A 26,863-nucleotide genomic window follows, 5' to 3' on the forward strand; every position below is an offset into this window, starting at 1 on the left:
CAGGTTTTAGTTTGTGATCACGTACTTGCCAAGCATTTGGGGCTCGATAAGGTTTTGGTTGGCTATTTGTATACTTATGGCAGTACGAAGGGTGATTCTTTTGTTTGAAGGTAGGTACTCCCCTTATTCTCTCCTATCTGACTCTTTTATGCCGAATTGTTCTAGAATAGCCTTCTTATTTTCTATGTGCTACTTGTGGTTGTTTCTATTGGTATGCCTTTGGTTAGCAGTCTCCCTTAATAGAGATTTGTCGTGTATAGGTTGATGGGCTATCAATTCTAGGTTTTTCCTTTACTTCTTTTACCCTGCTTTTCTCTCTTTCGGTGCTTAGCTTCCAGTTTGTTCCTTATTATGAGTTTCCTGTTGTTTCGTTATTACTTTTGATATATGCTCCTGTCTTATATGCCTATTATGCTAATTTTATCTTCTGAGCTCAGTCGGCCTATGTTGAATGTTTGCCACACTTCTGCACCCTGAAGATCATAGTACGGGTACTCACTGCTGATTAGGGTCTCGTGGAGAGCATCTCTTTGGGATTCGGAGACTGGGGTGAGCTCCTGGATTTTGGAGTTGCCTATCTCCCTTAGCATTTGAAAGGACTAGTCTTTATTTTGTTTTCGGAGATAGTTTGTACTTATATCTTATGTTGTATAAGCTTGTACTCTAGTTTTGACTAGAAGCTCGTCTACCGACAGATACCAAGTCTTGGAGGTTTATTTCTGTATTTTGGGGTCTAACCTTCTGAAAATACCCTTATGGTTTTTGGATAAAATTTTAAAAAAGCTTGGGAATGAAGAGTAGAATATAATTCTTTCCTATGAAATATACTTTTGGTAGAGATTGGGATGAAATTTACCATGTGGCAGCATGCTATTGGGTTCGATCTTTTTTTATTTATCTTTTAAAAATTACAAACAATAAAATACTACCTAAATATTAAATACAAAAAAATAAAAAGATCATATTTTTTAATTTTTCTTTTTATTCGCAAATCAAAAATAAAAGTATTGTCTAAAAAACATGACTATTTTTGTATTTTTCAAATTTCTCAAGTAAATTTTTTTTTAAAATGAGATAAAGGTCAAAAAATTAACTTTTACACTAAAAGAAAAAATCTAATGCTAAAATGGTGTAAATATTAGGCAGGGTCAAAAATCATGTCTCTACAAATATAATAGAACCAGACACAAAATCTATCTAATTACATAAAATAGTATACCCATTTCTCTTTTGCTTTTTTGTTTTTGATAAGACATAAATGCAGAGTTTCTAAATCAATACACGTGCATCAAGGTGTCAATGATTGGAAATTTGAGAAATTCCTATGATTTTGTTCAAATAAAAGAGTGACTGATTTATTAATTCTAAAACTAGACTATATTCTAAGCTAGGAATTTAATAGGACACTTCGTATTCAAGAATATATGACCCTTTTTAAGGGGTTGGAGTTATAAATAAGCAAGATAAACTAATATCCGTTCATATTATAAATGTCATAAGAGTCCACAACCTCATAGAATGGGTTTATCTACTCATACTTGAAATGAAAAATACAAGAGAAAATGTGTTATGGAAATATCGTGGGCTAACTAGCCACAATCACAAACATATAAAATAAAGACGAAAAATAGCGCAAAGATTTAATGAGGTTCGGCTAGGTTTAATCCTCCAAGCAAAAGAACATAGAGTTTTCCACTATGAAAGAAAAACAAGCTTACAATCCTTTAGAACTCAAAATATATCCCATTTATATAGATGCCAAGTAGCCTCAAACATATAAGGAAAAGGTTCTCCTAATCCTAAAATGACAATACATTCATTTTCCAATTCTATTAGGACAAAAAGTTTCCTCAACCAATAGAGATTATGAGTATTCTCAAATATACAAGGAAAAAATTCAAGACATAATTAAAAAAATGTAAGAAAAAAATAATTATAGATTAAACAAAGAAGAAGATGCAAACTTGTTGTGTCCAAACAAACACACAAGTGTTCGTAATCATACACGTATTGTAGGATTTTAAGCGCAGATATTGTACCCAAAATGACTTGTCAATTAACTATTTACTAAATTAAACTAATCACATGTACAAATTGCCAAGCTTCGGAAGCATAAAATTGTACCAGGCTGGCACACTGATTGGCAGGGGGCACTACGTGGCGCGCCGAACTTGGCCTATGTCGGGCGAAGATTATTTCAAAGCAAAGTCCAAGATGACTAAGAAAATTACTATACTAGCATATATTATACATCGGATGAACAGAGAAAAACATAACAAATTCAGTATTTTGCAAGTGAAGTAATGGACATTCCACGTTTTCCAACAAAACTTAGGAATTCCAACAGATCAATGTAGACCAATAATGGTTTAACATTTGAATGTAAATAAACTAGTCTTTAGTCTTAACGCCAATTAATTGGCTTATCTTCCGGATCTATTAATACAAAAAAAAAATATTCTTCAATGTTTGGTCAACAAACAATAGTACTTATATTCTTCAAAAATTTGTCTACATATAAAAGCACCGCAGGCCATAAAAATTAAAAGGTATGTTAAATAGCAGCATATTGTTTCTTGTTGGGATGGGAACCTTCTCCTTCATAGACAACATGAATTTTTAAGTAAAGGTCTTTGTTGTGTTTTCGTCTGAAAAATTCACAAATGGACGTATCATTTATCTCCAAAAGGTTCCACCTACATAAACTGCGCAACCCGCCAATTAGCCATATTCTACCGTCCTTCCAAATCTTGAGTTTTGCCTCAAATTCTCTGCCTGCAGAGTCACGAATGGTCATACTTGAAGGGAGTTCAAGTTTGTAGTCTCTCACTACATCAGCCGGAGTGTACTACAGATAGGGAAACAAACTTTGCTAAATGTGAATACAATAAGATCGAACTATAAAACCATTCACTAAAATAGTTGTAGGTTTATAATTACCAGGTGATCTCTCCTATTTGGTCATATTTTTGTTACAAAGTAAGGATTTTTGGGCTTTGTTACACATCCACCGCTGAATATATCTGTAGCAATTTTTTCATGAGGATCATTCACCTTGCCAGCACTGGCTCTTTTGCATTCAACTAAATCAAAAACGTGTAACTGGTTAGGTTCACAAATAGAAATCACATGAAAACTCAGAGTTGCACTTTCTATTTTATTTTACAGGGTTGTGTTTTATTGAAATTAACTTTAAGAAAGAAACTAGACTTTTGACACATATCAGAGGTTTTAGAAAATGATATTTAACTTCATTATTTTCTCTGTTATTCCAATAACTAACAAAAAGTTCCCTTAAAAGGCTCATTTTGTCAATTGAACCTTTTCAAAAACCCTTTAAAACTTATAGTCTTAAATAGACCATGACATTTCTATGAATACAAGATCATGCCAAAGTATACAAAGATGTCATTCTTGGAGTAACATACTAACAAGAGAGGAATTGAATTAGATATAAACTGAAATAAAGTAGTACATTTATAGATCTGTTGTCACAATCCAAGCCTAGGGCCTAGACGTGACACGGCGAATGAGACTTCCGGAGGTACCTCACCCAAGCCTCTTAGAATTCATTAAGTGTTTCATTGGTAATGATAAACAAATCAAGCATAAAACAAAAGGGATGTAGGGACTAAGGGGCTTCATATTTAATAAGAGTCAAAGACAATGTAACATCTTTTTCTATGTCCAACCATGCCTTCTACATTAAAGGCTTGGCGGGGGATAAGACATGTCCCTAGCTCACCCTCAAAATAAGTGTCAAGAAATGCCTTAATAAAAGTCTTAATGTTCTACATAACATAAGCTTAGAATAAAAATGATATTGTTCCCGAACCATGGGAACTCACCACAAGCAATCTTCAGACTAATTCGAGCTAGCCACATGGAATAGGTCGAGGAGCGACGCCTATTCCTACATGGTGATATCATATAGGAAAAAGTACGCGTTAGTACTTTGAATGTACTAAGTATGTGAGTATGCTATGAAATGAAGAACATAAGAGAGAAATGAGTAAGCAATATGCATAAGTGAATGCATGAATTAGACATCATCATATGAAACCCTAAAATATTCATTTTATAGGAAAATGACCATAATCGACATTTAAGACCATGTGAGATACTACATGGAATCCAACATAAGCCCCTACATTGACACGGGGAGACTACTTGCCAGGTAGAACTCCATTCAGATTTCATTCAATTATTTAATATTAGGTGGCTACAAAGGCCTAGCCGACAAGGTTCCTATGGTGGCACATATTTAATGCAACATGAGACTTTACTTAAGTACCCCTTAGGTCGAGTCCCCATCTACATGCTACATTCGGTGCTAGGTCAAATTCCACGCAATAATATTTGAACATCAATATAGCAACTTTAACATTTAAAACATCAATAGGTGGAATATCTCATTAAAACCTTTGATTTATAATATCATCATGGTTTCCATGCCCTATTTACCATTTTACTAATGAACCTTGATTTATAAGAAAATTAGGTCTACAATTAGTGATGGTATTCAGGGTTCCATGCTAATCAAACCTTCCTTTTTAGAATAATATTCAAAAGAATTGACGGCCAGTAGGGATTCCATACATGTCATATTATAACCTTAAACATTTTATTTGATTCAATGTGAGAATTGTCCTTTCACATTGAAACCTTACTTTTGGTAAGAAGCCCTTTCACCAATCAATCATTTCATAAATACTCTCCTTCATAAGCATTTACTTCATAACATTCATTGGAGTCAAACTTCATTTCAACTTTATTTTATCATAGGAAATTAGGTGGGTCCATTTCAAAAATACCTTCAAATACATTTAAAGGATACTTGTATGCATGAGAATGATATGAATGCATCCAATCAAACATATTGAAAACAACTCACCATAGGCATTTTAAAAGTACCTTACAAACCTTCATATAAGAACATTGATAATTTATCCATTTCATGTAAATAAGAATCAACATTAGTCAACAAAGACAAATAAACTTCAAATATTCAAGAATCTATACATTTGAAATCGTAGTACGAAAATCCATAAAAACACATCACTTGAAATTGAGAGTCAATATACATATATGTCAATAGGAGTAAATACACTTAAAATATACCATAATTAATACATTTGGAACCATCAGCCCATAGGATTTCATCATTTTGAATTGAAATGCAAAGTTGAGAAAACATTTGGACTCCATGGGTGGAAGAACCCATGGATGAAAACCCACATACCTTAGATTGAATCTTTTAAGAAAGTTTGATTATTTGTCTTCTATAAGGACCCTTGAATCCTTTGAGTTTAAGAGAAAAATTGGAGGGGATAATTTGAGAGAGAGGAGGATGAAGTTTAAGGTTTTGGGGAGGTGAAAGACAGAAAACAAATGACCCAAAACATTTCCAAGTTCGTATATATAGATATTAAGTAATTTTCCCAAAATGTCCCTACAAAATCAAGAAAATTGGGCAAGTCCGCGACAGGTCCGCGACGCGAATGTGTCGCGCACCTTTCTGGTCGACAAAAAATTGAAATCTGGAAAAATTGTCCAAGTTCGCTGCAGGTCTGCGACGCGGACTTGTCACGGACCTCCTTGGTCAACCAATCATAACCTTTGACTCCAAACTCGAAAAAATACAATCTTGGTGGAGTTGGAAAGAAGATTCAATGACCTTTAATTTGATAGTTTAAGGGCCACCAATTCGTAATATTCTAAGAGATACCCTTATACGAACTCATTCGGAAACTTAGCTCATAAAAATTCTTTGGAACCAGCTTGGTGTTAGAGATCACTTATGACCCTAAAACACATCTAATACTCTTAAAATACTTAGGAATTGATCCTAACTCATATATACAATTAAAATTCGATGATTTTGACCCTATACGCCTAAAAAGAATGGTTCGAATCTTGGCATAGAAATTTTTGAGATGTTACAATATCTCTCCCTTGGGAACATTCGTCCTCGAATGAGAATCACTAGCATAAAAAGGACATGTCACGAGGACTAGCAACCCAACATATATACAATGACACTTGAAATGCATCAAACATGAAATCACTATACTTTAGCATAAATCATAACTTTAAAATTCAACTTCATGAATATGCATGCACATAAGGACTTAGGAAAACTGAAACATAAGAGCCTTAAACACCTGAGCATGGATAACTTAGTGCCTTAGGCTTGAGTAGAGTGAAAAGTATGAGGGTAATGTTTCATTATATCCGTTTCCACTTCCCATGTTGCTCTTTCAACTTGTTGATTTCTCCAAAGGACTTTGACAGATGGAACTTCCCTGTTCCTCAATCTCTTGCCATGCCGTCTAGGATTTTTAATCGAAACCTCATCATAGGTTAAATTATCATCAAAATTCACTATCTCCAAAGGAACAATGGAACTTGGATTTTCCAAACATTTTCTAAACATAGACACATGGAATACTGAATGAACCGGGGAAAACTCCAATGACAAATCAAATTGATAGGCCACCTTACCAAAAAGCCTTAGGATCTTATACCTCTATAGGAAAATCTATCCGGGGAGTATTACCCCTTACTACCATTTCCACAAACCTTGAGACCTAATAATGAAACACCATATACATCGTATTCACCCACATACCATCAATACCATATTCAAGTCTAGTTCTATAACCATTCTAATACACTCATTTGAAACCCTTAACGAGAAGTCATCAATAGCCTACAACCATCCTCCGTATACCTACAACCACGTATTCAAGTCTACCATTTTAACCAATTTATGACTCCCTTAAAGTCATAATCATTTAAGAATTTTCATGCCTACTTAACATCTCTACATCCACATTTTCATTAACTCCTACCAAGAGGACACCAATATACTCTTACCTATCTATTGCACACAACAAGATCCCATCTATCTCTTACTCTACGTCCATAGCGTTAATTGGAATAAGCGTACTTCAATCATCACTATACGGAACACCTACTCCTTCTGTATCTATCATGACTCGTCTAATATCATCAACCTTAGAACACATAACTGACCTTCATAACTAGGTACTCTATCCCCCCCCCCTTGGGAAAAGACCTCTACTTTCTTATTTCCTACTAATTCCTTCAACTTTACCAATGATGGATCAAGGTATTGTTCGACTTAACATCTACTACCAAAGACGATTCACAGGCAATTTGCACCACCATAATCGGAACCACTCAACCTCACCCCTAATCTAGCCAACTGATGCATGAGAGTGATATGAATGCATCAAATTTACCATCTTAAAAACAACCCACCGTATGCACTTTAAAACTACCTTTCAAACCATTCATATAAGAACATTGATAATCCATCCATTTCATGTAAATAAGAATCAACATAAGTCAACATAGACAAATAAACTTCAAATATTCAAAAATCTATACATTTGAAATCGTAGTATGAAAATGCATAAAAACCCATCACTTGAAATTCAGAGTCAATATACATATATATCAATAGGAGTAAATAAATTTAAAATATTCCATAATCTATGCATTTGAAACCATCATGTAAAAGCCTATAGGATTTCATCATTTTGAATTGAAATGCAAAGTTGAGAAAACACTTGGACTCCATTGGTGGAAGAACCCATGGATGAAAACCCACATACCTTAGATTGAAGCTTTTAACAAAGTTTGATTCTTGGTCTTCTATGAGGAGCCTTGAATCCTTTGAATTTGAGAGAAAAATTGGAGGGGATGATTTGAGAGAGAGGAGGATGAAGTTTAGGGATTTGGGGAGGTGAAAGACTGAAAACAAATGACCCAAAATGCGTCCAAGTTTGTATATATAGATATTAAGTTATTTTCCCAAAATGTCACTACAAAATCTGGAAAACTAGGCAAGTCCATGACAGGTCCACGATGAGGACGTGTCGCACACCTTTTTAGTCAACAAAAAAATGAAATCCAGAAAAATTGTCCAAGTTCGCTGCAGGTGCGCGATGTGGACTTGTCGCGGACCTCTCTGGTCAACCAAGCATAACTTTTGACACCGAACTCGGAAAAATGCAATCTTGGTGGCATTGGAAAGACTCAACGAACTTTAATTTGATAAGTTATGGGACATCAATTCATTATATTCTAGGAGATATGGTCATTTGAAGTTGACCCATATACGAACTCATTCGGAAAGTTAGCCGATAAAAAATCTTTGGAATCGGCTTGATGTTAGAGATCCCTTATGACCCTAAAACAAATCTAATACTCTTAAAATACTTAGGAATTGATCCTAACTCATATATACAATTAAAAGTCGATGTGTTCGACCCTATACGCCTAAAAATAATGGTTCAAATCTTGGCATAGAAATTTTCGAGATGTTACATCTCTAATTAGTGTTTACCTTTTGAATGTGGCGTTTTTTTGTTAAATATGCCTCCTCCTCCTCTTCTTTGTATTCATCCTTTTCATCGTCATCATCGTCTTGTTTCTCATCCAAATATCTGCATTTTGAACATGATGCCTTTTCAGTCTCTTCTCCCTCTTCCCCCTCCTCTTTTTCATCTTCCTCTTCTAGATGGATACAATTTGAAAGTGGCACATTTTCTGTCTCTTCATATTCCTCATCTCGATCATCTTCTTCTTCTACCACGTTATCCTCATTACTATCATTAGAAGATGAACTGCTCATGCTGTCTCTGGCCCAAGTATTCTCCTTTAACTCCATACTCTTTTGATTGTCAACATTCATTTCTTCCTCGTCCACCTCCTTCATAGAAAATTTTAAACCTCCAGCTCCTTTGTTTACACATCCAGTTCTTCCAAGTAGTTTAAAGTCAAAAATTCTAGTTCCATCATAGTCAAAAATAATGAAGTCTCCAAACTCTACGATGTTGTCCTCAATGAATTTCTCCCATCCATGTTCAAAATAAATATGTTTTCCTGATTTGGTTACTCTTATAGGCCACATATTTCCAAACCTATCCCTAAGAGAAACATTCCAAGGTAGCATTCCATTCTTGTAATCAATATAACCTGTGGGAAGTTTCTATGAAAGCAAAAAAAGCTCAACTATTGAAAAAATAAATGTAGAGCAACACGAATTTCTTTAAATAAGATTGACGATATCATAAATGCAGCCAGTTTCAGATAAAAACAATATTTCAAATAACTCAAAGTTTGAGATTTTTAAGATTGGAGTTCAAGAATGTAACTATTTCAAAAACTACAAAACGAAATCTGAGGCATTTTCATAGTTTTACTACAAAATTACTTCCATCTACACTCATAATATGGTTAGTTTGAAATGATATATGCAATTTCTAACATCGACCGACTAAATTATACATAGTACTTGTATAAAATTTGGAGATTTAACATATATAGAAAATTATAAAATTTACTTGCATAACAAAAAGGCATCTTTCCACTTTTTACTTTCTCTCCCCTTATTCAAAGCACAAATTTTCAAAAAGATTAAATTGAAAATGTTTCAAGAAAAAGACTCAACAACAATCAGAGATTAAATACATGAATATAAGAACATAAAAAGAGGATGAAAGGGAAAGTACATTTAACAAGTATAAAAATACCACAAGATATATCCAAGTTTTGCAGATCTAAATCTCAACAAGGCCTTCCCCTCCCCACATATATATGCTGCCAACATCTCCAAAAAGAAAAGAAAAATTCAAGAATCAAAGTTCCATCAAAGACCATGATAAGGGGTAGTATACTCACAAGTCGTTTTGCACTGATTTCTGGGATGAAAACTTTGAAGAAGCCCTTTTTCATGTTCTCTTTGGTTTCAAACTTTAGAAGGATATCATAATTGATGGCACAACCTATTTACCCTATAAGCTTCTTTATATTAAAGGAAAAAATTATAAAAGAGAAGAAGATTACAAAAATCTGAACATTCTTAGATATTGACCATTTGTATTTTTCCTCTTGTCATGTAGTCTTTTTAAATTGAAAAAAATAGTTCTTTATTATGTAAGGGTAGGAGGAGGGGAAATGAGGTAAGAGATTACGAGGTGGAGAATTGAATCCACATCAATAAGGTGAAAATTCAAGTAGTCAACCCATTGAGCTAATGAGATTCCACTTTAGTTAGGTAGATAATGAAGATATAGTAATCGTTTTTCCTCTCATGTAGCCAATGTTGAATATTAACTAGGGAGAAACGTGATGAATTATTGCAACTGAGATGAACTTTTCCTTAATTGGAAATTTAACAATTATAACTAATCTGGTGACCCAATAAAAGAAAGCAATGCTACCATCAACGTAATCATAACTGATGCGGTAAGTTATTGAATTAGTTTATGAAAAGAAATAATTTCGGAAGGTATTTTAGTAAGATAATGGATCATAATTTCCGATTTTATTTTCTTGTTCTCGGGTGACATACAAAGTCAATCTATCAATTGCCCGTTTTTCCTCTATAAGTGCGTGAGTCTTATGGACGACTTCTCCTATATTTATGCACACCTCTTAATAAAGTTTTTCTTCCCGTGCAACTCCCCATTGACTCAACCTCTCTTGAGTTAGCGTTCTTCTTCAAGTGAGACTCCTTCTTTAATTAAAACTTCTTGATTCTCTTGAGTTGTAATTGAACTCCAACTCATTTATTCGCTCTTTATCTTCCTTCTTGACTTTATCAAAATTCACCTTTATCCATTTCTTGATTCTTGCTTTCCTTTGTTTATTTATCTTGCAAAGATATACTGAATCTTAGTTGCTTGTGACATTGCACCTTGGAAACACACTAACTGACATATTCCATCTTTCTTTGTTAATCCTCAAAACTTCAAAACTCAACATTCACTCTCTATAAACGCATAAAGCTATTGAAAATAATTATGTTTTCCCTAACTTATACAACTATATTAATTAAAAAAAGAAGAAGGGAATAGACGTCTTCTTCCCCATCCCAATATTTTCCTCCCATGCAACTATTCTCATCACCATTTCCACCATCTTTTTTACACATACATGCACACCCACCATAACCCCTCCACCTCTCTCTTTCTCTCACCCTCTACAATTCTTCTTCTATTTCTTTTCTCTTTTCCCGTGTAGATTTACGTCTCAAATATTCCAGCAAAACTTTATATATTCAGATGAAAAAACTATGAATTTATTTTTTCCCGGCAAATGTTTGTTAATATTTTTTGCAATTCTATTAAATGGTTACTGTTATACCCCGTACTTTTGTACCTTGGAACGCATTCTTAAGATCTCAAGCTTCTTAAGTTTCTTGAAAGGTTCTTAAGCTTCTTAGAAGTTACCATGTGAGCCGGATAATCTATAACGCTACCAAAAAACTCTAAGGAAGGGAGAATGTGACGCCCCATAGTAGGGAAGATTGGAAATACGGTTATAAGAATCTGGAAGGAGTTGGAGGCCAAGTAATAAGTCGTAGGACTCGACTTACTTACGTAAACTACCAACTTGGAAATATTACATACTTAAGCTACTTGAGTACATACCAAGCTTACATAGCAAGGATTACATAGGTTCATAAAATAAGATGAGATTACGAACCCACGAAGAGGAAAAGAAGGTGACACATGGCAGCATGAGAGAGTGCCATGTGGAAGCAGATGGAAGTTCCATGTGGCAGAAGCTGGAGCAAGGGGTGGACCCCACATACCATGTGGCAGCTCATGGTTGGAGGAGGTGGTGTGTTGGCCCAATGAGGGCTTGACACATGTCACCACTTAGGGGTTGACACGTGTCACCTCCTAAGATTGCATATATATATGTTTATGATCATCCTTATAAAAAAAAGGTCATTCTTATCTCCAAAATTCAAGAAAACTCTAGAGAAAAAAAGAGAAGAGAAACCCTAAGCTAAGAGAGAAAGAAGGCTACGGATTTGAAGGAAAAAATGGTAAGTCTCCGATTTCATTCCGTGAAATAATTAAATAGGGTATACCAAGTTGATATGAAAGTGTTAATAATATAAATTTATGATTTGGGGAAGCAACAAAAGGACAACAAGCAGCCACAAAGTTTTAGTCGCTCTAAAAGGTACTTCCGAGGTGAGTTTTGGGAGTTTCGGGAAAGGTAAGGTTTTCCCTTTCAAATTGGAGTTTATGATGATTTTATGAGGTATATTACATGTCTTAAATAATTTTCTAAGTGGAAAAATATCATAAGGATGCTTGACGTTAGAAACAAACTAAATTGAAGTCGTTATAGTGAAATCGAAGTCGAGTAGTGTGTTGCGATTGTGGTGCTGCAGTTGTAGATGGTTTGGTTGTATGTTGAAAGGATGGAAGGTGTTTTAAAAAGGGTGTGGTTTCTTCTGGTTGAAGCCAAACGATCCTCCATTTCATATTGTTAAAGATTTTACAAAATAAAGGTTAAAAACTCTATTTTGGTATCGTAGTTTTGAGAAGTTAGTTGGAGTTGTATTGAGTAATGGTGAAGTGATGTGATTGTATATATTGATGCTGGTTGTTGTTGGTAATACGGCTGCTAATATTAGCAGTTGGATAGGGAAAGTTATAAGGGAGATGCTGCCCGATTTTTGGTAACTTCGAAACTAGTAATAAACCAGTCGAGGGAAATGGATACTTGGTTGTAGAGTTGGAAATTGGAAAGTGAAAGTTTATTAACCTTATTATTACTTTCATGTAAAATAGGTTCAAAAGACGATGAGGCAAACGTGGGTAAGAGTAATCCATAAGAAGTATGTGAAGCTATCTCCTTTCTCTTGGCATGTCTTTGGCATGAGTAAATAGAGCTATCCTTCATTCCTCTTGGTATGCTTTTGAAATAAGTATGATTCTATTATGCTATAATTATTCACCGAGCCATGACGGTCCGGGTATGATTGTAACACCCCCCCAAACAAATTTTCCCTAAGATTCGGGCCCTTCTTATATTCGTGTAGGGTCAAACTCAATTATTGTGAAGTATATGCATGAGTTAAGATGAGTCCCTGAGTAATTGAAGAGTGTTGTAGGTTATGTGGGGTCACAAAGGACCCCTAGGACCAAGCTAAGTCCAAAAGATTCGACGTGGCTAAGTTTTAGGATGAGCTCGTATAAGGGGTCGACTTCTAATGACCCTATGTTTTGAAAGATGACAATCTGGGTGGCCTATGACCTATTAAATTAAAGGTCATCAAGTCTTCTTTCCAATGCCACCAAGAATGTAAATTTTGGAGTTCGGAGTCAAAAGATATGACGATCCTAAGACGAACTAGCACGGCAGGAATTTTAGGCCTGGATTGCAACTGCTGGAAATCTGGGCTTGGCACTGCAGTGGAGTGACACGCCACTATCGCGTCAGGAACAAGCCTAAGTAGTTTGGCCCCTGGTGCGGCGCGCCACTACGAGGTGTGTAGGGTTTTCAAGCCTATTTTCCCAGAACCCAGAAAACTTGGACTTGGCGTTGTAAGGGCGCGACGCGCCACTATCACCCCAGCAACAAGCCTTAGTAGTTTGGTCCCTGGCGCGATGCGCCACTATTTGGTTGCAAGGTTTTTAAGCCTATTCGACTTGGCACTGTAGTGGCACGACTCGCCACTATCGCGCTAAGAGTGTTTTTGGCCTATTTTCCAGATTTTTGGAGAAAGGGCAATTTGGGTATTTCCCGAAATTATATATACACAGCCTTGGGACATTTTTGGGACCATTTTCAGTCCCTCTCTCTCTCTCTCGAAAAGCCCTAACATTTCCCTCTCTTCTTCTTCTTCTTCTTCTCCAAATCCTCCTCCAATAAAGAGTGCCTCCAAGATCTTCAAGAATTCAAGTTTTCCATTGAAGACCCAACATCAAGATTTTCTTCAAGTCTTCTCTAAGGTATGTAAGGCTACTCAAAGCATGGGTTGAGTCCACCCATGCGCCCTACTCTTTATTTGAGGTTAGATGTCCATAAGAATGGAGTTTCTTGATATGTTTATGTTTGTATGAGTCTTGCCTCCGATTACTTTGATTCTTATTATGTTGATGTTGTTGAGCTAAGAAATTTCTAAAACCTTCATGTTAGTATGAGTTGATGGAGATGGGTTGTTAATATGCTTTGTTGATTTCCTTAATCATGTGATTATGTTGAATATGTCAATTTCCTTAAATGTGTTACTCCTCTTGAATTGTTGGTTTAAAAATCTTAGAGTTGTGATGAGTCCTAAGGAGGTGACAAATGAGGAGAGGAATGGTTTGTTATGTTTGTGGGATGTTATAAATGCATATCTAATTATAAAATACTCACCTAAGTCACATGTAAAATATACTACACGATATCTAAGAGAGTTCAGTCAAAAGGGGGAGATGTAGCCTACCTCGAAGCCGAACACCTGCGCTCCGAACCCACTCTAAGTTAGATATGCTCCTTATTAAAAAACGTGGCTCAAACATACCGTTACCATTACATAAATTTCCCAAATATACCTTTTCAGCTGACGAAAGTAAAAAAATATTTATAATTGTTTTTATTATTATAATAAAATTCATATATGGGTATATTTGACCCTTTTGGGAAAGTTCAGAAGTATATTTGTGTAACACGCCCAAAAATTTTCACTATGATTCAGACCCTTCTTCGCGTGCGTGTAGGATCGAACTCGACTATTGTGAAGTGTATGTGTGAGTTAAGATGAGTTCCCAAGTAATTGAAGAGTGTTAGAGGTGATGTAGGGTCACAAAGGATCCCTAGAACCAAGCTAAGTCCAAAGAATTTGTCTTGGCTAAATTTTAGAATTAGTTCGTATAAGGGGTCGACTTCTAACGACTATATCTTTTGAAATATGACGATTTGGGTGGCCCATGACCTATTAAATTAAAGTTCTTTGAGTCTTCTTTCCAATGCCGCCAAAATTGTAATTTTTAGAGTTCGGAGTCAAAAGTTATGACTATCCTAAGAAGAACTAGTACTGCAGGAATTTCAGGCCTCGGTTGTAACTGCAGGAAGCCTAGGCTTGGCGCTGCAGTGGCGCGACGCAACACTATAGCACCAGGAACCAGCCTCAGTAGTTTGGTCCCTGGCGCGACGCGCCACTATTGGATGTGTAGGGTTTTTAAGCCTATTTTCCAGAACCCAGAAAACTTAGGCTTGGCGCTGTAAGGGCACGACGCGCCACTATAGCGCCATAAAATAGCCTCAGTAGTTTGGTCCTTGGCGCGGTGCGCCACTATCAGATGTGCAGGTTTTAATCTTATATTCGACTTGGCACTGCATTGGCGTGGCGCGCCACTATAGCGCCAGGAAGATTTTAACCTATTTTTTTCCATTTTTTTGAGGAAGGGCAAATTGGACATTTTCCCTAATTATATATGCACTGATTTGATCACGATTTGGACCATAATTTTCAGTCCATTGCCTCTCCCAAAAAGCCCTAGAAATCCCCTCTCTTCTCCTTCAAATCCATTTCCAACAAGGATTGCCTTCAAGAACTTCAAGAATTCAAGCCTTCTATTGAAGACCTAACATCAAGGTTTCTTCAAAGTCTTGACAAGGTATGTAAGGCTACTCAAAGCATGGGTTGAGTCCACCCATGTTCCCTACACCTTCTTTGAGGTTAAATGTTCATAAGAATGGAGTTTCTTGATAGACTTATGTCCAAATGAATCTTTTCATCTATTAATTTGATTCTTGTTATGTTGATGTTATTGAGTCAAGAAATTTCTAAAATCTTCATGTTTGTATGAGTCGATGGATATGAGTTATTAAACATACTTTATTGATTTTCTTAACTATGTTGATTATGTTAACTATGTTAATTTTCTTAAATATGTTGCTCATCTTGAATTGTTGATTTAGAATCTTGGAGTTGTGACGAGTCCCAAAGGATTTGTTAAATGAATAGAGGAGATATTCGATAGGTTTGTATATTTTTATAAATGCATATTTAACTACTCATGAAAGATACGATTGAGATTGAGCAAATAGTATGATTGGAAGAGGTTTGATTGTGATAGAATTGATGATTTGACAAGGTTCTAAATGAGACTTGTCGATATGATTTGATTGAGTTGATTGGATGGAGTTTTATGAGCATTGAGTCTTGGGAGGAGTATCGAGCACCGAATTGAGTAAGAGTAAGTAATAACTCGAATCCAATAACTACGTCACTAAACGTAGGAGGGGATTGAACCGTTAAAGTCGAATGTTTCCCCAAAATTATTGTCCTGACATTATAGGACTTGGTTGGATTGGATCCATAAGTGTTTGATTCATTCATACCCTGGCAAAGTATGAACGGACACGGCAACAACGTCGGTTTGTTGTACTGTCACTGGCTCATAAGTGATGGTTGTCGGATTGGGTTGAATTGTATGTGATTGGTCCCGTCTAAATCATATCCCTGTTTAGACTTAGGACACTTGATTGAGTTGTTCTTTCTCTTGAGTTGAGATTTCGAGTTGATTTGATTCTTCCTTGATGTTTGTTTCATTCGGCCATTTTACATACTCGTACATTCCGTGTACTGACGCCATTTGGCCTGCATCATTTTATGATGCAGAGACAGGTACTAGAGATCATCAACCGGTGCACCATTAAAGATTTCCTCACTTCCAGCTAGTCGGTGAGTCCTCCCTATTTCCGGAGGTTACCGAGATTATCTTTATAGATTTGTTTTGTTTCCTTTATTTTGATTGTTGGTAGCCATGGACTTGTCATTGGCACTTTCTGGATTGCCGATAGAGGCTTCATAGACTAGAGTGTGGAAGTGTTGAATTGTCCGTTTTGACTAGTTTTATTCTAGCTGATTATTGATTTGATAGTGCCCTAGAATATGGATAATAGTCCTATAATAGAGTCTTCCGCTGATAGAATGTAATTGAATGAATGTGTGACTGGATGAAGTGGTTCGCTTGAAGGCCAGAAATGGCTTTTGAGTGCCGGCCACGTCTTGGGTATCCTCCCGGGGCGTGACAATTTGATCCTTCTAGCACATAATTTCTTTTGCCCTTTAATTCAATGATCGATTTGGGTTATTAAAATAACTACTTTTTGAGTGCGATTGAAATAAAAAACCAAAAGTGTAGGTGTCAATATATAATTTTATTGCTTATTTATGTACCAATCGAACTAGATTAGAATCATTTTTTATATATACTATCAAAAGTGGGCGTTGTCCAGTTTTAGCGGTATGCTCCACCATTGATAAAAATACAAATATACACTCAGTAATATCAGAAATGCATGCAGTATGCCTGTTAATTGCACATTTTTGTTATACCACCAAACCTAAGTATATAACATATACATACCTATAATCTACCCCATAAGTTTGAGTATACTCTTTAGTCACAAGTTTTGCTGTAAGTTTTGCTACAGAACTATTTGGATTAGCTTTAACTGTGAACACCCACTTACATCCCATCGTTTCTTTTTATTAGGTAAATCTGCCAAATCTCACGTGTAATTTTCCTCTAAGAAATGTATTATCTCAAGCATTGCATTGGACTATTCAGAATAATTGAAAGCCTCCTTCATTATTTTGGGTATAGATATAAAGTCGAGAGAAGCAATCAAAGATGAAGACGTAGAGAATAAACAATCACACAAAATAAAATTAGCAATCAAATATATTTATTTTTTTACAACACAGTTTCACTTTGAATTTCTAAATTTCAAGTATGATTTAGAAGTTATCGCATCAGTTATGATTACGTTGATGGTAGCATTGCTTTCTTTTATTGGGTCACCAGATTAGTTATAATTGTTATATTTCCAATTAAGGAAAAGTTCATCTCACTTGCAATAATTCATCACGTTTCTCCATAGTTAATATTCTACATTGGCTACATGAGAGGAAAAACGATAACTATATCTTCATTATCTACCTAACTAAAGTGGAATCTCATTAGCTCAATTGGTTGACTACTTGAATTTTTACTTTATTGTTGTGGATTCAATTCTCCACCTCGTAATCTCTTACCTCATTTCCCCTCCGCCTATCCTTACGTAATAAAGAACTATTTTTTTTAATTAGAAAAGACTACATGACAAGAGGAAATATACAAATGGTCAATATATAAGAATGTTCAAATTTTTGTAATCTTCTTCTCTTTTATATTTTTTTCCTTTAATATAAAGAAGCTTATAGGGTAAAAAGGTTGTACCTTCAATTATGATATCCTTCTAAAGTTTGAAACCAAAGAGAACATGGAAAAGGGCTTCTTCAAAGTTTTCATCCCAGAAATCAGTGCAAAACGACTTGTGAGACTACCTCTTATCATGGTCTTTGATGGGACTTTGATTATTGATTTTTTTTTCTTTTTGTAGATGTGGCAGCATATATATATAGGGAGGGGAAGGCGTTGTTAAGATTTAGATCTGCAAAACTTGGATATACCTTGTGGTATTTTTATACTTTTTAAATGTACTTTCCCTTTCATCCTCTTTTTATGTTCTTATATTCATGTATTTAATCTATGATTGTTGTTGATTCTTTTTCTTGAAACATTTTCTATTTATTCTTTTAGAAAATTTGTGCTTTGAATAAGGGGAGAGAAAGTAAAAAGTGAAAGCATAAATGAGGGAGACTCTCCCCTTCCATGAGAAAAAAGGAAAGTAACCTACACTAGTCCTATTCCAACTATGCTACATACCAGACATAGCTACATTGAAGAAGAACAAGTATACGAAACTTCTATCTCGCATGGGATGGGAAATTCTTTTCATCTTTGCTCTTTTTAGTCTTGTCGTACCAAGTAAATCCAGGTGAAGTGTGCCTTTGTATCAGTATCATGATTACCAGTTAAGGAGGCTGAAAGGAGAGGAAGTATATGGAGCTATAGTAGCCAACAGCCTTGGAGTTGTTGTGGAGAAAAGTGTGGCTGCATTCGAACACCTGCATGGGGGTCCAAATGTATGGTTGCTTACATTCTTGAAGTCCAACCTTAAAAATCTCAAACTTTGAGTTTATTTGAAATATTTTTTATCTAAAATTGGCTGCAGTTATGATATGGTCAAACTTATTTAAAGAAATTCGTGTTGCTCTAAATTTATTTTTTCAATAGTCGAACTTTTTTTTCTTTCACAGAAACTTCCCACAGGTTATATAGATTACAAGAATGGAATGCTACCTAGGAATGTTTCCCATAGGGATAGGTTGGAAATATGTGCCCTGTAGGAGTAACAAAATCAATAAAACATATTTATTCTGAACATGGATGGGATAAATTCATTGAAGACAACATCGTAGAGTTTGGAGACTTTATTATTTTTGACTATGATGGAACTAAATTTTTTGACTTTAAACTACTTGGAAGAACATGATGTTAAAAGAAAGGAGATGGAGGTTTAAAATTTGCTATGAAGGAGGAGGATGAGGAAGAAATGAATGTTGACCATCAAAAGAGTATGTAGTTAAGGAGAATACTTGGGCCAGAGATAGCTCGAACAGTTCATCTTCTAATGATAGTGATGAGGATAACGTGGTATAAGAAGAAGATGATCTAGACGAGGAATATGAAGAGACAGAAAATGTGCCACCTTCAAATTGCATCCATCTGGAAGAGGAAGAAGAACAAGAGGAGGGGAGAGAGGGAGAAGAGACTGAAAAGGCACCATGTTCAAAATGCATATATTTGGAAGAGAAAGAAGATGATGATGACGATGAAGAGGATGAATACAAAAAAGAGGAGGAGTAAGATAATGAAAGGGCTGGCATATTTATCAAACAGACGCCATGTTCAAAAGGTAAACACTAATTACAGATCTATAGATGTACTACTTTATTTCATTTTATATCTAATTCAATTCGTCTCTTGTTAGTATGTTACTGCAAGATTGACATCTTTGAATATTTTAACATGATCTTGTATTCATAGAAATGTCATATATTTAAGTCTATAAGTTTTAAAGGGTTTTTGAAAAGGTTCAATCGACAAAGTGAACCTTTTAAGGGAACTTTTTGTTAGTTTTTGAAATAATAGAGAAAATAATGAAGTTAAATATCATTTTCTAAAACCTCTGATATGTGTCAAAAGTCTAGTTTCTTTCTTAAAGTCAATTTCAATAAAACACAACCCTGTAAAATAAAATAGAAAGCGCAACTCTGAAGTTTCATGTGATTTCTATTTGTGAACCTAACCAGTTAAACGTTTTTGATTTAGTTGAATGCAAAAGAACCAGTGCTGGCAAGGTGAATGATCCCCATGAAAAAATTTCTACAGATATATTCAGAAGTGGACGTGTAACTTAGCCAAAAAATCCTTACTTTGTAACAAAAATACGACCAAATAGGAGAGATCACCTGGTAATTATAAACCTACAACTCTTTTAGTGAATGGTTTTATAGCTCAATCTTATTGTATTCACATTTAACAAAGTTTGTTTCCCTATCTGTAGTACATTTTGGCTGATGTAGTGAGAGACTACAAACTTGAGATCGTACAATACGTGTAGGATATTTTCTTTGTAAATAGTTAATTGACAAGTTGTTTTGGGTACGATATGTGCACTTGAGATCCTACAATACGTGTATGACTACGAACACTTGTGTGTTTGTTTGGACACAACAAGTTTCCATCTTCTTCTTTGTTTAATCTATAATTATTTTTGTTCTTACATTTCTTTAATTATGTCTTAAATTTTTTCCTTGTATATTTTAGAATACTCACAATCTCTATTGGTTGAGGAAACTATTTGTCCTAATAGAATTGGAAAATGAATATATTGTCATTTTAGGATTAGGAGAACCTTTTTATCATAGGTTTGAGGCTACTTGGGATCTATATATATGGGATATATTTGGGGATCTAAAGGATTGTAAGATTCTTTTTCTTTCATAGTGGAAAACTCTATCTGCTTTTGCTTGGAGGATTAGACCTAACCAAACCTCGTTAAATCTTTGTCTTATTTTTCCTCTCTATTTTATATTCTTGTGATTGTGTGATAGTTAGCCCACAATATTTCTGTAACACATTTTATCTTGTATTTTTTATTTCAAGTATGAGTAGCTAAACCCATTTGATGAGGTTGTGGACTCTTATGGCATTTATGATATGAACGGATATTAGTTTATCTTGCTTATTTACAACTCTCGCCCCTTAAAAAGGGTCATATTTTCTTGAATTCGAAGTGTCCTATTAAATTCCTAGCTTAGAATGTAGTCTAGTTTTAGAATTAATAAATCAGTCACTCTTTTATTTGAAGAAAATCTTAGGAATTTATCAAATTTGTAATCATTGACAGCTTGACGCACGTGTACTCCACGTGGGATCGACCCCAATATTTATTGAATTTATTATTGTTACGACTGTACTACACTTCATTTTGAGGTGTAGAAGTTATCAAGTTCGAGTCTCAATTCAAAATGAATTAAAGATAATGTACGACGTGTATTGATTAAGAAACTCTGCGTTTATGCCTTATCAAAAACAAAAAGCAAAAGAGAAATGGGTATACTATTTTCTGTAATTAGATAGATTTTGTGTCTGGTTCTATTATGTTTGTAGACACATGATTTTTGACCCTGCCTAATATTTACACCTTTTTAGCATTAGATTTTTTCTTTTAGTGTAAAAGTTAATTTTTTGACCTTTATTTCATTTTAAAAAAAAAAATCTTGAGAAATTTGAAAAATACAAAAATAGTCATGATTTTTAGACAATACTTTTATATTTGATTTACGAATAAAAAGAAAAATTAAAAATATGGTATTTTTATTTTTTTGTATTTAATATTTAGGTAGTATTTTGTTGTTTGTAATTTTTAAAAGATAAATCAAAAAAGATCAAACCCAATAGCATGCTGCCACATGGTAAATTTCATCCCAATCTCTATCAAAAGTATATTTCATAGGAAAGAATTATATTCTACTCTTCCTTCCCAAACTTTTTAAAAATCTTATTAAAAACCCATAAGAGTATTTTCAGAAGGTTAGACCCAAAATATAAATCACGTATGTCAGGATCAAAAAATGGTCCCACCTCGACTAATCAACCTAAAACCCAAATAAGGAATAAATGTGAAAGTAAATCAAGATGGAAAACTAATAGATCATTGTCACGACCCAATTTCTCAAGTCATGATAGCACCTACTATATCCCACTAGTAGGTAAGCCTAACCTATATCGCGGAGCCTGAGACAGCGAGCTATCACACAGAAGCAAAGAATGCGGAAGATGACAATAATAATAGCAAATATGAGAAGGAGAGAGAATGAAATAAATACAGAAATAAACCATTGACTACTTTCTGGTCATCGCGATCACGAGGTCAAAGCTTCGCGCTTGCGAAGGCACCAAGGAAGAAAATCAGCCATAGCTATTCATTTCAAACTTTGATTTCTCCTTCAACACAAGCTCACATTTAGCGATTTAAAGGTCTAATTCAAGATAATTTTGTGGGGAATCCGTTGGTAAGCTCAAAATCCTTCGGGGAGGATTCGTGTGAGGTAAATTTATGAAATTAGCCATTGATCTTAGTCCGGATTGATATTTTGTTGAACTTTGGGAGATTGTATAATGATCATTTGAGCTTCATTTTCAGTAATATTTGAGGCTAAGTTGTGGGGGTTTTCGCAAGGAACATCGTAGTATGCTTACTTTGGATTGTGGGGGTTTTGTTTGTGAAAAATTTCTAATCAAAGAGGCTACCATTTTCATTTCTTTAGCTCGAATTATGAGAATCTTGTTGCATGATCGTCTCGCGTTATTTTTCCATCCAGAATTGTGTAGTAATTTCCTCCTTGAGCATGGGGTGCTGTTTAGAACCTATTTTTGGGGTCAATTTCAGAATTTCAGAATCAGGTCCCACAATTTCTGTTTTAGACCTCGAATTTCTTTATCTCCAAAATTTATAAAATTAGTGTTTAAATAACCATAAAGACGTTGTGACTATGTTTTTGACAGTGTGACAACATTCTAAGGTCGTTCGAAAAAGAAAACTTCTAACATAGTGATTTGAAGTGCGTGTGATCGGCCTACTGGTGAGTTAAGCTGGAATGTGTGAAAGCATGTTGAAAATGATGGAATATGGGTTGGATAGCTTATTTTTATATCTTAGGTGTCAGAAATCATGTTTAGGTTTTTATTGGGTTTTTTGGGTAATTGTAAGCGTGTGTTCCTTTCTGCTATTTGTTAGCATTGTAAGAGGAGTTGAATGCTTATGTTGTTGACATGGTGGAGTATGTTAGCCTTAGTATAGGTTGTAAACTTCTTTTAGAGGCCCCGATGTTTCTCTGGCGGGCTTAGATCCTTGTAGAAAGGTGCAGCGACTAGTGCCTGGCAGTTTGGCCATAGCAAGGCGGTAACCTTGATCTTAGGGTCACCCTCATCCATAACTCAGCATGATTGTGACTTTTGAGATGCGTTGGTGATACTAGACTTTGGGAGAAATTGGGTTCAGCTCTGATCCAAGGTTTGGTGGCTTATCAGTTCACTCATTAGGAAGGAGATTCTCGGAACTATTATCATCCACTTAGAAAGGAGAATATTACCTTAAAACGTCAGGTATCTAGCCCCGACCTTCATTCTAAATGTTTATCGAGGAGCATTTGGGTACCCAGCCCCAGCCTCTACCGGCTTGCTAGTATGACGAGCATTTGGGTACCTAGCCTCTATCGTACTTATGTGTTACGGAGAGCATCTGAGTACCCAAATCTTGCCTCGATCGTACCAATGTGTTACAGTGAGAATTTGAGTACCCAACCCCAGCCTCGATCATACCAATGTATTATGGAAAGCATATGGGTACGCAGTATTAGCCTTGGCCACATTGAATATTCGGGCGACTGTCTGGGTCTCAGTCCTGGCCACGACCCCTAAAGCATTCCTAGTTCATCGATTATTAGAGATTGTGGGTTGGAAATGACACGGTTCTTCGGTTCTTGGCATCACAGATTCTTGGTTCCTAGCCATGGTAGTTTTAGCTATTATGCGTACTCGGTTGGCTTATGGGGGTCCATCCGGGTTTTACTTAACATGCGCATAAATATCTCGGCTGGACTTATGGGGGCCTAATTTGTAACACCCCAATTTTTTTGGCCAAGACTTAAGCTATTCTTCATTTGCGTGTAGTATCGAACTCGATGAATTTTAGTTGTACAGATGAGTTAGGATCAATTCCTAAGTATTTGAACTGTATTAGATGTATTTTATGGTCATAAGGGATCTTTAACACCAAGCCGAGTCCAAAGAATTTCTATTGGCTATGTTTTCGTATGAGTTCGTATAAAGGTCAACTTCAAATGACTATATCTCCTAGAATATAATGAATTGGTGGCCCATAACCTATCAAATTAATTGACTATTCTTTCCAACGCCACCAAGATTTTATTTTTTGGAGTTTGGAGTAAAAGGTTATGCCTAGTCGAAAAGAGAGGTGCGTGATAAGTTCGCGATATGGACCTATCGCGGAGTTGCCCAGTTTTTCCAAATTTTGTTTTTTTGTCGACCAGAAAGGTGCGTGATAAGTATGCGTCGTGGACGTGTCACTGACTTGTCCAGTTTTCCAGATTTTGAAGGGAATCTTGGGAAAATTACCTAATAATAGATATATGATCTTGGACGCGTTTTTAAGGCTAATCTCTGCCCCATATCAGTTTCTAAGGAGTTTTCTCTCTAAAAAACATCCAAGAACATTGAGAGCAAGAATTGGAGAAGAGAAGAAGAGTTAGAATTTAATTTCTTAAAGTAAGGCCATTAAATCATTGATTTGGTCTTCATTCTAGGTATGTAAGGCTAACCTAAAATATGGATTGAGTTCTTCCATATGCCCATAGACGTGTTGGATGGAAATTGTGAAAGACTTGAACCTTTTATGAATGTTTTTCTGGATTTTTCCTAAATCCTAGAATATTATTAATATGTGTTAATGATATTCTTGAGTTGGGTTTTGTTGAGAGTATGGATTCATGTATTCATTCACATAATTCCAAGATGAGATTTCAGTTTTGTCATAAATTCTGGGCTAATGGGGATTTTGGAGCAAGATGTTTGATGATGAAGTGAATGATGTTTATTTATAAAAATTTAAAATGATTAATGAGGAGGTTATGTTGATGATGATGTTTTGAGATGAAATGGATTGGAGTCTAATGTGACTACATGATATGATTTGCATAATTCTATTTGATTGGAGTCTTATGGGGATTTTGAGTATAAATGATTGTTTGAGAAAGAGTTTTGAAAATGATTTATGAACGTTTTGCATAAAATATTTATATACTATTTTGAGCTTAAAGAATGATTATTTTCATTTTTGATTTAGAAAGAGTTTGAGCATGAGTTGAGTTTGAAAGGTCTCTTAATTATTATTTTGAGTATGAGTATTTTGAATATACATGAGTTGAACATTTTTACATTAAAATATCTATTTTGAGATAGAGTTGAGGGGTTAAAATAATGTTTTAAATGCATTTAATACTTACTTCATTAATTGAGTTTGAAAGCATGATTTTGGATGTCTTAAATGAAGTGATGCTTGAAATTGATTGAGTTTTGAAAAGGGTCCAATGAGACCAGATTGATTGAGTTTTAAGAAGGGTCCAATGAGACCAGATTGATTGAGTTTTGAAAGAGTCCAATGAGACTAAATGAGTATTTTGAGTATTTTACTCACTTGATAGATATGAGCATATTGAGTCTTGGGAGGAGTATTGAGCACTGAATTGGGTATGAGTATAGTCCATACTTGAATCCCATGAACTACGTAGCCAACGTAGGAAGGGATCGGACCGTTAAAGTCGGATGTTTCCCTATTTCATTTTCCTGAAATGATAAGACTTGACTGATTATTGGATCCATGATGTGTTGATTCAATCATACCCTAACGATGTATGGACAGACGTGGCAACAACATCAGCTTGTTGTACATCACTGGCTCATTGGTGATGTTTATCGGTTAGAGAAACTCCCAAATTGAGTGGATTGTGTACGATATGATTGGTTTGATTGAGATTGTAGATGATTGAGTCAGATTGTATAACATTACTAAATTCTAATTTGCATATCTATTAAGTTGAGTCCTTTGACTTTTTGTATATGATTGGATTGGATTAAATTGTATGTGATTAGATTGTATATGATTGGATTGGATTGGATAGTATGTGATTAAATAAATTGGATTGTACATGATTGGATTGGATGGTATATGATTGGATTGGATTGGATGGTATGTGATTAGATTGTATACGATTGAATTAGATTGGATCAGATTGTATATGATTGGATTGGATCAGATTATATATGATTGGATTGAATCGAATTATATATGATTGGATTGAATCAAATTGTATATGATTGGATTGGATCGGATTGTATATGATTGGATTGGATTACATATGATTGGTCTTTGTCTAAACTGAGTTCTTACTTTAGACTTATAACTCCTTGATTGAGTCTCTCTTATCTTTCTGATTTAAGATATCTGAACTGATACTATTCTACCTTGATGTGTGTTTTATTCTGCCATATTACATACTCATACATTCCACGTACTGACATCCATTAGGACCTGCATCATTTCATGATACAGAGACAGGTTTAAGAAATCATCAATAGGCACACCGTTGAGGATATGTTCACACCCAGCATATTGGTGATTCCTCCCCTACATTCGGAAGATACTATAACACCCCTCAAAATTTCTCCCAAAAATTTGGACCTTCCTTGTACACGTGTAGGGTCAATCGTATTTATTTTGAAGTATGTGCTTGAGTTAAGATGAGTCCCTGGGAAATTAAAGAGTGTTGGATGTGATGTGGGGTCACAAGGGACCCCTAGGACCGAGCTAAGCCCAAAAAGGTTCGTCGTGGCTAAGTTAGGATGAGTTCGTGCATGGGGTCGACTTCAAATGACCCTATCTGTTGAAAGACAACAATCTGAGTGGCCCACAACCCATCAAATTAAAGGTCGTCGAGTCTTCTATCCAACGCCACCAAGAATGTAATTTTTGGAGTTCGGAATCAAAAGAT

At 35.2% G+C, this 26,863-nt stretch overlaps 1 protein-coding gene and 1 pseudogene across 1 annotated transcript; one reads left to right on the top strand and one right to left on the bottom strand.

The window, feature by feature from the left end:
• Positions 1-2,554: 2,554 nt before the first annotated feature.
• On the bottom strand, positions 2,555-9,768 carry LOC129872405 (B3 domain-containing protein At5g60140-like). The gene is made up of 5 exons (XM_055947399.1): positions 9,715-9,768; positions 8,576-9,022; positions 8,378-8,527; positions 3,004-3,102; positions 2,555-2,848 (listed from the first exon to the last, which is right to left on the bottom strand). The coding sequence occupies exons 1-5, from the start codon at positions 9,766-9,768 to the stop codon at positions 2,555-2,557; spliced, it is 1,044 nt and encodes a 347-aa protein (XP_055803374.1).
• Positions 9,769-18,102: 8,334 nt separating this feature from the next.
• The window catches only part of LOC129872409 (B3 domain-containing protein REM20-like), a 52,726-nt pseudogene continuing 43,965 nt past the window's right edge, over positions 18,103-26,863 (top strand).

The sequence above is a fragment of the Solanum dulcamara genome, chromosome 2 (genome assembly GCF_947179165.1).
Source record: "Solanum dulcamara chromosome 2, daSolDulc1.2, whole genome shotgun sequence".
Lineage (NCBI taxonomy): Eukaryota > Viridiplantae > Streptophyta > Magnoliopsida > Solanales > Solanaceae > Solanum > Solanum dulcamara.

Bases quoted from the DNA above. Each gene is read 5' to 3' on its own strand.
- LOC129872405 (XM_055947399.1), bottom strand. From the start codon at position 9,768: ATGAAAAAGGGCTTCTTCAAAGTTTTCATCCCAGAAATCAGTGCAAAA. The intron at 9,023-9,714 runs GTGAGTATACTA...TTGCTTTCATAG, and splicing joins AAATCAGTGCAAAACGACTT to AAACTTCCCACAGGTTATAT. The intron at 8,528-8,575 runs GTGCCACTTTCA...GATGAAAAAGAG, and splicing joins AATATGAAGAGACAGAAAAT to GAGGGGGAAGAGGGAGAAGA.